Source organism: Thunnus albacares, chromosome 18 (assembly GCF_914725855.1).
Source record: "Thunnus albacares chromosome 18, fThuAlb1.1, whole genome shotgun sequence".
In the NCBI taxonomy this organism is placed as follows: Eukaryota; Metazoa; Chordata; class Actinopteri; order Scombriformes; family Scombridae; genus Thunnus; species Thunnus albacares.
In genome coordinates this window covers 3,807,213-3,821,041 of record NC_058123.1, presented here as the reverse complement: position 1 = coordinate 3,821,041, position 13,829 = coordinate 3,807,213, and the positions used below count along the sequence as shown (strand labels likewise).

Sequence of the window (13,829 nt, the reverse complement as noted above, 5' to 3'; positions counted from 1 at the left end):
CATCATCATCATCATGTGAATAATTGTGTTTGTCGCGCAAATTCCAGCCTGTCGGGACCTGGGATCCACTTTCCTAGCAGGAAAAAAGGAGCATCATGCTAGACGCGGTTACCATCTGACACAGCAGGACACTCATTACTTACATCAGATATCTAACGCAGGATCTCGGCGTTTGGTTACATCGCTCGGTGACTTTTCTGTTTGCTCACTTGAAACATTTGTCATTTTTATTCTCAGGTGTGGGTATGAAGCTGCGTTTGTTCTATATCACATAGTTATTCATTATTGATGTTCACCATACTCTGCAGCATAATAGATGACATTGTACTTTTATGTAAAACAGAGTTACTATCAAGAAGGACGGATGCATATTTGCAGTTTCGAGCTTTCAGTGTGACTTTGAAACCATCATCATGGAGGAACAGTGTGTAGAGATGTCAGGAAACAGCAACAGTTCTGATGACGTCTCGAAGTCATTTTAACACCTTCGGTTCCTTTGATATCACCCGTTGTCTTTAAATAATGATCGTCAAAGCTTCTGAGGAACTCAGGTTGTTCAAATGATGAGATGTGAGAAGTGGATGTCATCTGTTGTTCTGTCTTACAAGCTCTACTTTTATTCTGTATGTACACACACACACATTTTTTTTGTTTTAATTATGGTAGTGTATCCTAATGTTTGTTTAAGTTGGCTTTTCTTTATGTCTAACGTTTTCTTTTCCGGTTGACCGACGCATTTCAGCTTGTGGCCGACTTTAAACATTTAAACACGACCCTGATGAAGGCCACAAGCCGAAACGCGTCGTTGTTCATACTACAAGTGTTGCTGGAGTTCTCATCTCTCTAGATGTGCACCTTGGAAGTAGGTGAAGTTGTGCCAGAGACCCTCACTCTGCATCTATAACATTTTCTTTTCAACACATTATTTCCTGAAACAGGTCCGAGGAGGCTTTGGATGCAGGGCTGAAGGAGTGAGAGTGGAGGACCTGAAGCTGTGGAGGCCAGCAATCATCAACCACCTGCACTGGGCTGCAGCTTCTACTCCTGTAAAGGAGATCCGGATGTGATGGAGGCCAATTGGCAAAGCAAGGTGAACCACGTTCAGGACAACGTGAACACGACACACCTACGCATCCACCTCTGGAGGGAGAACAGCTGAAACCAGGTTCAGCGTGAAACGTGTGCAATATGGAGGCTGAATAAGATCAGCGGTCTAATCTTTGCTTGGTGCTTTATTTGTTTTAGTTTCAAAGTGCTCCAGCGAGAAAATAATCTGGTGGAGAATGATCTTAACTATCAATATACAACTCAGAATGTGCAATCAATCATCTCACCAAAACTGGAAATACATCACACACACACACACAGCAGCTCTATCATGTAAGAATAAAAATATCTGTAAATAAATGTTTGAAAATATTAGTTTATGCAGAGTCTACAGGAGCAGTTAAACTGCAGAGTAAATCTACCAGAACATCACACACAAACACACCGGCTTCTCCTTCCTTTAGATGTACAGCAGCTAACTATCATGTGATCATTTAAGAATTAGTGCCATTAAAACCAGTCTAACGAAGTCTGAGGTCTGGACACACTTTCTTTCTCTTCAAGGGGAACAGGAAGTTGTGTCCAGACTTTTTAAAACGTTTCTGTGCATGAAGTGGACAAACTATTAAAAAACACCACTCATTATAATGCAATACTATTCAACAGCACCACAAACTACAGCCTCCAAAAAACGAGCATAAAGTTGATTTAACACAGTTAAATCTAAAACAGTCTCAATAAAAACTGAACATTGGAACCTTCATGAACGTAGGATTTATTGCGGGGCTGTTGGATGACACTGCGTTAGCTTTGGCTACGTTTAGCTAATAAACTGGCAACCCGAGTCTATTGATATATTTCTTTCTGACAATGTTCAAAATGCAGATTATAGTGACAGAGCGGCTTCAACACTCACTGCACAGCACATGATGAATGAGACTTGACAATATGAAGTATCTACAACTCATGAACTGCATCATCTGCTTCTTCCAATGGCAACGCTGCATTACAACCATCATGGTAGCGGAGATGAACCGGCGCCAGTGAAGGTGAGGTATGTTCTACAGTTCAGGGTAGTCCATCCATCATACCGTTAGCGATTTCAGTCAGTTGTTTAATACAATTTATTATTTGAGTCAGCGCTTGTGTTAAATATTATGCCACTGATGTGATCTAAATATTTTTATCTCCCCCGGCGTATGCTTCGGCTCTGATTGGAGTCTCTGAGGGAGGACTACTCCAGGTCACCAAAGACTCTGCTGCGAGACGGCAGCGCCGCTGCGGCCCGGGGTCCCCGGTCCAGATCCCGTCAGCAGATCGACAGATTGACAGTTTAATGCAGGACTTGAGTGTGAAACCCGGCACAGATGTTGTGGTTCTCTGTTTGCAGATTGACTTTATTAAGAGTCAGATTAAGTCTACGATTCATAGTCATATTTACCAAGCGGTTACATTTTAGTTTCAGACTGACTGGTTAGAGGTTTATCATTGGCCAATGACTGAGTGATTTTCACTCTTTCCTCATTCGTGGTTATCATATTAAAAAAAATAAACTGTCTCATATATATACAGACTAAAACATTTAAATAATAAAAGTATTGTGCTGCTTCAGCAGTATCCACTCTGTGCTTTGTTTTTGTTCTAAAAGGGTACGTTTCTATTTTTACTTTTGACCTTATATGATTAAGAAACATCCAGATGTGTCATTTAAAAACTTTAGCATTCAGTATGTCTGACCTGATTCTAGTCAGAAATAGACCTTGGTTTACGTTTGTATTACACACTGTGCTTTATCATCTTCACTGCAGTTTGAGAATATTAAAATAAACTAATGGTTTTTACTCATATAGGTTTGTTATTAGTATTATCTGCTGATGCCGGCAGACTGCTTGATATTCATGAAGCTGCTCGTAACTGCGTAAAACCTTTTAATACATCCAAACACTTGGTTGTCACCCAAATGAGGCCACTCAAACCCTTTTTAACGTCCTGTATCGTCCTATTAAAAACTTAGATTAGGAGCGTTTCTCTCTGCTGTGAGGCGGCGCTGGAAACGTAGTGTGGAGTTAAATCAGACACTGTGAGATACAGAAAACGTTACAACATTGTGAGGTGAAACAACACTGCGTTATACCTCAGCAGTGTCAGAACTAGTGCTGAGATCCAGATTTCTTATTGTGAATCTGGACCTAGCTTAACCGCTCTCCCTCATGTGACATCATGTCCAGCATCTCTATTTGAGGCAGAAGTAAAAACAGTCTTATAAAACCAACTCTAAATGTCACTGTGGAGTATTTATAGATATATTTTTTTCTCAACTCATTAATTGACTGCAGTTGCCAACCTGCAAGTTGCTCTTTAACATCAGCATGTTAGCATGCTAATGTTAGCATTTAGCTCAAAGCACCGCTGTGCTAAAGTACGGCCTCACAGAGCTGCTAGCATGTTCACTTATGGAAATAAAGACAAACTTGTGGTAAGTTGTGTCTGATAATTAAAGCTTAATATGTCACATATCATCTGTATTGGTCCTGTTGACAACTCACAGTCTCCATTCTGGTGGCTGAGCTTAAGTTAGCTAATGCTAGCTCATGTTATTATTCAACAAACTGATTGGATAAGCTTTGAATACTCAAGAAATCCAGATTAAGGTGATTAAAACACTGATGAAATATAACTGAGGGATTTGACTGCTGTTTATTATACTCTGGTGCTGTTGGTCGACTGTTATCTGGCTATGAAAACGATGAAAACATGACATTTCAAACCAGCAAAAAGACACAACTCATCCACTAACGTATTAAATGTTGAAACAGTTCAGAGTGGCGCTTCTCTCTCTAACATACCGTCCTTAGTCGAGCACACAGACACCAGCTCGTGATGCATTTTTACCAGATAAAAACCAACAGTTTCATTTTGTAGTTTGTTTAACTCTCAAACATTGACTATAAACTGATAAAATCTGAAACTGAGCAGATCTTCTACCAGCAGCTGACTCCTGCATTTGATTTAATTGGCTGACCGGGGCGCAGTTCTAGTGATACGACACGTCTCACTCATATCTCCGCCTCCCGTATGGCTTCGTCATGTCTCGTCTCTTATATGGATTCCTCTATAACGGCGAGGTCGTCCCGATTCACCGCCCTCCTCCCCCCCCAACGCCTCTCATCTCGACTGCTTCCAGTGTTGCTGTCAAAATCTCACCTCTCTGCCAGAGGACATAGCCTTGGCCCGTGGAGAATGTGGCAGCACCACGCTATCTCCAAAGTGCCACATTTAACTGCCCCCCCCCCCACAAGCATGCGGCTGAAAGCTTCACACATGCACAACTGCTGCTGCCAAAAACTGTAAAAAAGTTTGTCCGTTTGCGCACCGTCTCTGCAGTCTTTATCAACTTCTGCCGTTTCCAGGAATTAATAAAAAGGGGGTTCAATCATTTTTATCTATACTACTCCCTCCTTTTCTCCTCTCACTCCTCTCTTGGTTAGCCACATTATTGTCAGATCGTTAACAATCCGATCCAAAGTTATTCCTCTGAAGCCATCTGAAGCATTCAAGCACGCTAACAGTGAGTGACAAGGCTGTAGAGACAGACACATGATGTTTTATCCGGTTATGTTGGGCGCATTATTGTAATAATAATGACCTAACTGGCATGTTTTAAGTAAATTTTCATATTACTGTCGAGTCTTAGTTGCTGACTGATTTACTCAGTAGTGGTTATAAAGAGCTTTTAAGTCCATTAGCTGAGGCTTTTATCTCTGAAGCAAGCAATAAATAATAAAGCTAATATCCAACATAAAATCACTTCATAAACTACATTCACTGAAGCATTACACTATGTTTGTTCATATAGAAACACTCCTGCCACTGCTCAGCTCCTGCTCTCTGTTTGATAATGTGCTAATCAGTTAAATGACCGGTGTAGTCTCAGGCTAGAATTAAACTATATTGACGAGACGTCATGGTTGCCAATCCTTGGATTAACTTCGAGCGTCAGTGTTTTGCAACCTTGGATTCTTGACTGAACATCTAATGAGAAGCAGTGAACTCAATTAGCATGACGTGCAGTATAAGTGTCAAACAAGCTGATCCTGATTAGGTCCTCAAAGGCCACAAACACGCAGCCTTAACTTAGTACTAACAATTTTAAAGTGTATGTGAAGGAGAGCAGTCACTCCGATAATCACTACAAATTCTGTAACATTAAAGGAAACCAAAGTCTGCACATTTCCAAGCTCTATATTTATATACTGGGACTCCACTAGAGTAGATTTGCATGACTTACAGTTAAAAACTTCTTATTTATCTTCTACTGGTCCTTTATGCAGCCCCTCAGTTCAGCCTCTGTCTGTAAACAGGCCGTTTTAGCTCCTGTCTCTTTAAGGCCAATTCTGTTCTGATTGGTCAACTCCCGGTTGCTAAGGAGGCAACGTAAACAAATCACGACACAAGGTATAGTAGCAAGATTTCACTATTTTTTCTCGTTCTTTACTCAAAATCTCAACTTCTCAAATACATTTGTACATGTTCGAGCCGAGATCCCAAATATGAGAGCAGACAACACAAACAACACATGGAAAAACCTTAGCAACAACCTTAGCAACCAAGGTTACAGAACGGGCAGCTATTTATGGGCATATGCGACGACTCTACGTCAACTTGTTGGTGTTTCCTCATATGTTCACCTCAAGTTTTGGTACTTTGACCATGTTTAAAATCCAACATCAGAACAGGATATAAATAACAGAAAACCACAAAAAACATAATATGTCTCCTTAAAGTCTGGAGCCATAGAAATGTTCAATACTGATCAATAAGGTATCTACAATCACCTGGGTTTACAATTCAATTTTGGTGTACAGCAGAACTTAACACAGATTTATAGATTTTAGGAAAAGTAGCTCATTTAGTGGTTACTGGCAATCTAATCAAGAAATGGTCTTTAAATTGTATGTTTGAGAGCAGCATGAAGGCTCCCCACTTGTAAAAGTCAGTATGTTGATGGAACACTTAGTTCAAGTGCTTCTTCATTTAAAGAACAAGGCCGATTACGATCAATATTCCTCTTACTGTGAACAAATCCCATTAAAAGCCCAAAACTAAACAACGGACTGATGCTGCTAAGGAGTACGTCTTATTTCTCTGTCCCATAGAGCTCCCTTTATTACCATGAACACACACACACATTATAGTTTATTCTGACTCAGTCCCACACACACACACATCATCCTGCTGCTGGAAATATACACTAGAGCACCGTTTCCTCCAGTTTGAGAAAGGTTTGCTAAAAAACTACAGTGACCAGCTGTTGAAGGAAATGACTGCATCCTGCTTAAAAAAACGAAACTATATATTTGTGAGCTGTTTTAAAGATGTACGTCTTCAGTAGGCACTGATGGATTCAGGCCCGAGAGCCACAAACAAAGTAGGGGAAGTCAGAAAGCTCTGGGAGTCAGACTAACGTTGTTATTTTTGGTTGTGGTTGATCATAGGCCCATACCAGTTATCTCTGTGACTTCTAGCTACCAAGCTAATGAGGTTGATTCATACCGGCTGCAGAACTGTACTTGTTGTTTTGCATAATGAATGCGTAACCAGTAAAGGTCAATGTGGTTGATACAGTTCATAAACTGCCACAATATGGATGAAATACGATTTATCAGCAATCCATTCAGTCAGCAAGCGGTTTTCCAATTGACATGAAGAGGCCATTGATAACTTTTATATGCATTCACCAAAAATCAATGAAGCACCTGCACCTCTTATGTCAACTAGTTCACTGCGGCTGAAACCGTTCACACCTGACCACCAAGACATTTTAACCAATCACCATCCACTGTTGTCAGGTGATGGGGACACATTAGGTTTTGTTTTAGGTGTTCTGTATGTTTAGTTTCATCTAATTTAACCTTTAGAAAACTATTAACTTGGATGTTTTGCATTTTGTTTGGCCATTTGTTGAATAATGACCAGCTGCACCAAACAGTAGCCATTTAAGTGACGTAATTTTGTGTAATTTATTTAAAGGACGAGTGTGTAGGATTCAGTGGCCTTAATAACAGTCGACCAAACCGTTTGTGGATGAGAAGAGTCTAAGTCGACCAAGTTTTCATTGGTCGGTTAGTCACAGAAAAACAGACTGATCAGAGCTGTACAACTCTGCCGTGAAGGAGTACAAAGACGTTACTAGGACGAGGGGAAGACATTTGTCTTCGTATGACACAGACGTGGGGACGAGCCAGAGAACGACCGCCGCTTCGAACCAGAACCGAAGCAACGCGCCGAGAGCAGGCCGTCAGAGAGCGGCAGAGACATGAGAGCAGCTGCTCACTGGCAGCTAACGTTACGTGTGTTTACAGCAGAGAGCAGAGGAGAGGACAGATGTCTCACTCTGAAAGGAAATTTGTATTTCTCTGTAACGTAACGCATAATAAAATTAATATCATAAACATGCAAGTCGACTAATGACATGAAGTAGGAAAATTTTTGGTCATTGGCAGCCATAGTAGAAACATGGCGGTGCAAAATGGCGGGCTACGTGGAAGAGGACCCCCTCCCAATGTAGATATAAAGGGCTCATTCTAAGGTAACAAAAACACAATGATTCTTAGTTTCAGGTGATTATACACTAATTAAAACATACTGATGAATATTACATCCCATGTCTGCCAGTAGATCCCCCTAAATCTTACACACTGGTCACTTTAATCAACTTTAATCAGCTTTAATCAACGGAAAAAAACTTTATATTCCATTAATCGGTTAATTATTTTTAACACCGCTGACAATCAATGACGGACACCGCTTTACTTTGCATCCCTATGACAGAATACAGCTATGAAACACTGACAACAAAGCTTTAGGTTGGAGTTACGTGGATAAGACATTACATTTCACATGTACATCCTGATCTGACAGTGCAGTAGAGTGGGAGGTTTTGTTTTGACTGTTTTGCTAAAGGCTAATGAAGCTACGTGCAGGGTTTCTATCTCATGGTTGTAAAAGAAAAAGAAAAAAAAACAATCTTGGCAGAGCGTCTCTGTAGGCTTCCCCCTCGTATCGACTCAAAATCGATGGATTCCAACACGACCGACACAACGGCAACAATCATATCCGGACTGATCATGTTTTTACCCTGCTCACTATGAACAGATCTACAGGTCCCTGCCCACCAAAAGGCAGAACAGTTGGACCCACTTTCACTGTCATAAAACTATATTTAAGTGTCAATAGGAACTTTTTAAAGCCCACCCATGTAGCATAATTCACTTCTTTATGTTCCAATGCCTATAATTTTGCCAAAATATACAAAGATATTACAAAATACACAGTTTGGTTCGTTGTTAGCATGGTTAGCTGTTTACACCTGTGACCTGCAACCAATGTCAGCGAGTTCAAGTTGTGAAGGAGCCTTTTAGAGTCAACTTTCAACCCCTGCAGGGTGTATTTGGTGTTCAACACATACTTTAGGTTTAACAATGGAGTTTTACTTTAAGAATCTCAACACGAGCGACCGTGACAGCTCTCCTTTACAGCAAAACAAACGGACCAGCCATCATCACCGTGATTTGAACTCCAGTCCATCACTAGTGGGGCGAAAAATATTCTCCTAGATTTTGGTCAAAGCACCCAGTCGGCCTTTTCTGCCACACTGTCACAGTTACTGTGAATATTCTGAGAGCAGAGTGGTGGTCATACTTACTACAGAGCGGCTCGGAGCTCCATGTCATGTAATTACGCAACATTAACACGATTCTGACTTAATTAACTGTGGCGGAATGTTATTGCTAACTGTAACGGACTGGCGGACGCAAGCAAGCACGCTTCAAGTCTCTGCAAGTTCATTTTAAGACTAGAAATGACATGAACCGAAACCAATACCTGCCTAAAAGGAAGGAAAACCACATTTATCAACTTAAAAACCCTTTCACAAATGGTTAGCGCTAATGTAAAGCTAATGTGATATGAAGCTAACTGGTGTGGATGTTTAAATATGTCAAAAGGAGAACGCTTTACTGAGAAATATTCTGTGACGGCTAAGAAGTCAGATATGTGTAAGTTATAAAATGCATCACATTTATTTGGAGAGTAGTTTGATGTTCAGCCGTGTCAGTTAATATTGATGGTTGTCAGTAAAGGAATATAATCAGCTGTTCTCAGCTGCTGTTGTCAAAATTAGCCAGAGGGCAGAATTCATTACAAACCCTGAGAGCCTTTTTTTTTTTTGCGCCTGTGTGATGGAATTATGTTTTTAAACCAGTAAAGAGGGCAGCGCAACTGGGCTTTTTATGATGAATAAACTGATGGATGGAGTATAGTGGATAATGAATGGCTTCAGTACCTTTTTAAACCTATAATATATGGATGAAATTTAATCTGTGTTAGCACATTTAATTATAGAATATCCTTTAATTAAATCATTTCAGTTGGAAATAATCAACAGGGTAGATTCATTACTGCATGTAACGCGCTGTCCGGATCATTGCTTTCTGCTGATCTGCCAAGACAAGTCAGTTAAAAAAAAAAAAAAAAACATTCTTTGGTTTAAATATTACTGTCCTCTCACCCACATGACACTCTGACATGTTTGAAATCTTCCAAGTAGAGCCACTAGGTGTGCACATGTGCAGGCGTGTCAATAATAGTTTTCACTTTGCATTTAATAAAAGTGAAGTGCAAGGTGATGACTATAAGCACGAACACAAATTCAATCTGACAGCGGTGCCAAGTGCCGGCTAAGACCTGTTCTAAACAAAGCTGCTCTTCATTGACTAAACCCAAATAGCTCTGTAGCAAATTTACAACCTGGTATAAAAAAGCAACTATCTCAATAACCAAATTTTTAACCACATCCTCTTCAATCAAGTGGCACGCTATGTGCCTAAAACCTGGCCTGGAGAAGACACGTTCGAGCCCCTTGCTAACTGCGTAGGAGGGACAAAAGGATGTGCAATTATGTGTGTGTGTGATGTTGTGGGAAGGTGGGGGGGGATGTATTATTTAAATCAGATTTTAACCGTAGTCTCGTCTGAGAATGCAATGAAGGCCTACTTATGGGTGCTTGAAACCAGCATGGGGGAAGCAGGGGGTTTCAGATCAAGAGCTGCATATTCTAATAGTGCAACTGCATCAAAGGGCTGACAGCAAATACAGCAGCACAGACAAGACTCAGCAGCGTGGAGAAATAGGTTTGTTGTGCACATGCTATGTGAGATAATAAAGATCAGATTGCAAGTGAAGCAAGCCTTGGATCAAATGATGGGATATTTAACAGAATATACCAAGAAAAAAGGGACATCAATACTTGGTATTGTTTGGGGGAAAAGAAATGACACTAGCATGACAAATATTGTGCATGTCAGAAAAGCTGCACAAGATATTCTGAGAGGCTAACAGTAGGTTAACTTCTTGTTAAGTTAAAGGCATGCATTAAGTCAGTGCATGGTTGTATAGATGATATCGTGAAGCCGTTTAGTTGATGCATGTTTGCAGAAATCTCAACTAGCAAAAAAAAAGAAAAAAAAAGAAAAAGAAAAAGCTCCACAGTCATATTTCGCTTTAGCATCTACAGCAAGTCACAGGTTTGAGAGGAAGCACGCCTCCATCTCCCTATATGGCTGCATAGCATGCACAAAAGATTCATCCATTTGACAGGCATGCAAACAAACACAACACAAAAGCTCATGGTAAAAAAAAAAATTAAAAAAAATAAAGAGGTTACCTGGGCTCAGGCAGGATGATTTTCTTACTCGCCCGGGCCGCTGGAGTAGATTTGCTTTTCTCCATCGCCATCAAATAACTGACATCGGCGAGTACTGCTTCGAGGTCCGCCATCTTTCGACCCTGGGACGACCAAATCAATAAAATAACCGGGCTTGAGGATGGGTTTTGTTTTAGGGAATTAAAAAAAAACAATGTCCTCCACCAGATATGACCAACATCAAGGTGCCAAGGTGCGTGACAGGGCCAGCTGAGCGCACGGCGGGGCTGACCATCGACTGGAAATGTGTCGTTTGTCTCAGGCTGTAGTCTGTTGCTCACTTAAGACTCAAACTACCATCATTGTGACAGAAAAAAAAGGAAACTCAGGAGGGAAGACATTGGGTGACAAGCTAGTCGAGAAATATATGCAATCACCAGGGCTGCAAGATCACCGCGCTTGTAATCCCATTTAGTGCAAAAATGCAGGTTTCTCACGGGCGTGTTGTGAGGAAAAGGGTGGAAAATCATGCAAGGAAAAGGCTGGTGAGATGTTGTTTTGAGGCCAGCACTTGCTCGCTTTATTATAGTATTGTGGCGTGTCTCATGCACCAGATGCTGGATCTGGATACAGTTGTCAAAAATCCTAATTACAGGTCTGTGGAGAGTCTTTTGCTCCTCTTGATTGGAAATGTGTCCAAAAGACTGGTTTGTCTCCAGTGCTGCATGTGATTCAGAGGGGTTTTTCCTGGTTCAGGGGCTGGTTTTTCCTCCCTAAAATGTAAACACTGTGCTGTCGACAAAAAAAACTGTTGTGATGTTAGTGAAATGGCTGCACAGTAGAAGAGGAAGAAGAAAAAAAGCAGCTGTACTGTAAGAAAACGGGGACACGTGTAGTTGCTTCTCCTCGTCTCAAACAACAATCAGTGAGACCGAAAAAAGGGGAAATTGAGGAGGGAGGACACAAGGCGACAGGTTGAAATGTAGATCATCAGGCTGCTGCTGCTTCGTCGTCCTTAATATCTCAGCTGGTGCACCCCAAAAAAAATGCAAAATCTCTCAGATAAGCAGTAATAATCAAAGCACACATGCACGGGTCACAGAGAAAGCAGGACTCGTGTTTTGCATGCCAGAAAATCCACACACGGCTGGTGTTTATGTTGCCGCCGCCGTCGTTGCTGTTGCTGCTGCTGCTGCTGTTGGCTTCCTGTGCAACGTTGAGTGCTCAAATGTTCCTTATCGGCTCATCAATTACAACAAAAATGTCGCCCGAAAAGATTACTAAAGGTTCAGCACTAAATCCAGTCCAAGCAAGAGGGTGTAATTAAGGACTCACACGCAAAATCCACACGCCCGAGAGCTAACTTGTTTTAGCCTGCTGGCAATATCGATATTTGGGTTCGTCTGCTAGTTAGCTACCACGCTAGCTAGCAAAATGAAACCTGCTAGCCGGCAGGCTAACTAACAAATAAGGTGGAGAGTGGTTAAGCAGTACATCTAGTTTCTGATGATTTAAATCCAGCAGATACATCAAAAATGCTCTTGAGTCACTAGCTGGCAGACTAACAGCAACACTGGCTCGATTTCAGACAGCGGTTCACTTAATAAGCTAACGGCAGCGACTCAACTGGCGGCTCGTATCGGGGGAAGTGTTGCAGCGTTTCCGAAGAGGGAAAAAACAGTCTTCCGAAGAGTCCGGTGCGTTCAAAAATGAAGATAAAATCGCACAAAATAATCCATATCTGCTTGTTGAGTTACCCCGAGTGTTACGGGGGTGGTTGAGGGGGGGGGGGGGACCCTCCTCTCCTGGAGACCCAGCACAGAGCGACTGACTGCGGGCTGGCGGTGGTGGAGGAGGGGGAGGGAGCGCTGGGAGATGGAGATCGGCTGGCCAGCGGTAGTTTAGTTTGCCCGTTAAACGGCAACTTTTCGGCGGTTAACTGATAAAGCAACGGGGTGGACAACAATTTCGACCACCCTGGTTGATGTTAAAATACATATAACGACACTGTGGTGGTGCGCTTCTCCCGCAATATCTCAAATAAAACGAGGAGAGCCGCCGAGCAGGTCGTCGTACTGTTCTCCGCCAGCCCCCGAGCGACTCCTGCCTACCAGGCTATCCGTGCAGAGGAGCCCCTCACTCGGCTACAACCAAGTGTCCGTCCGCTGCCTTCCTGTGTGCCGTGTGCCAGCCAGGGCGACACTGTTTGCTCCTTTTCGGTTAGGCTGTTCGTTTTCCAGCTCCAATATGGCACATGTTTTAGTTGAAGTCCCCCCTTCGATATATTTTTTCTGTATTTTTCTGCGAGCACTGCTTGCTTTGTGGTTCAACTTCCTCCCACTGCGGCGGGGAGAGGCTTGTAAAACGCGGAGCGGGTCACTGGGCTGGAGCTGGACCTGGAGGACAATAATAGCGATTTAATTATTATAGAAACAAATGTCATGGCTGTTCAAGAGGGGGGGGAAATATAATATATAAAAATAAAATAAAAATAGCAGTTAAAATTGAGAGTAAAGTCGAGTAACGTTTATTTTTAGAAGCAGGAAAACAAAGTGTTGCATCACAACGTTTTGAAGATCTGTTATAAATGACAGCTGAGTCATTAAAGTCAAATTACTCTATTGCTCATACAATAGAAATGCGTAAACAAACATTTGTTTTAATCCCACTCGGGGTAATTTGTTTGGAGCAGCTTGTTGCATACACACAACACGATAACATGCAAACAAACAAATAAATAATACAATATACAGCGAACAAAATGAATTAAAAAAAACACCAGGGAGCTGTATGTGGAATAAAAATCCATAAATAAGATCAAAAAATAAGCTTGATAAACACAATTTAAAAAAGGTCAGATAAAGCATTCGGAGCATTTAGTTGCATTTTTGGACCATGTTGAGTGAAGGAAAAGGCGGTTATATTTTAGTTGTTTCTCAAGATTTTATAAAAAGCAATATTCTTTTTTTCTAAAACCAGATATGAACACAAGAGACACTGTATATCCTTTTTTAGCAACAACATTATTACCACAATTTCATAATTAGGAATTTCCCAATGACAGATTTGAACCATTTTT

General features: G+C 41.4%; 1 protein-coding gene across 1 annotated transcript in view; it reads right to left on the bottom strand.

Moving 5' to 3' along the window:
• Positions 1-13,106, bottom strand: part of grk3 (G protein-coupled receptor kinase 3) — a 76,582-nt gene extending 63,476 nt beyond the window's left edge. The window contains exon 1 of the mRNA XM_044332968.1: positions 10,772-13,106. Coding sequence (XP_044188903.1) covers positions 10,772-10,884 — 113 coding nt within the window. The 5' untranslated portion in view covers positions 10,885-13,106. The remainder of the gene's footprint in view (positions 1-10,771) is intronic.
• Positions 13,107-13,829: the final 723 nt, after the last annotated feature.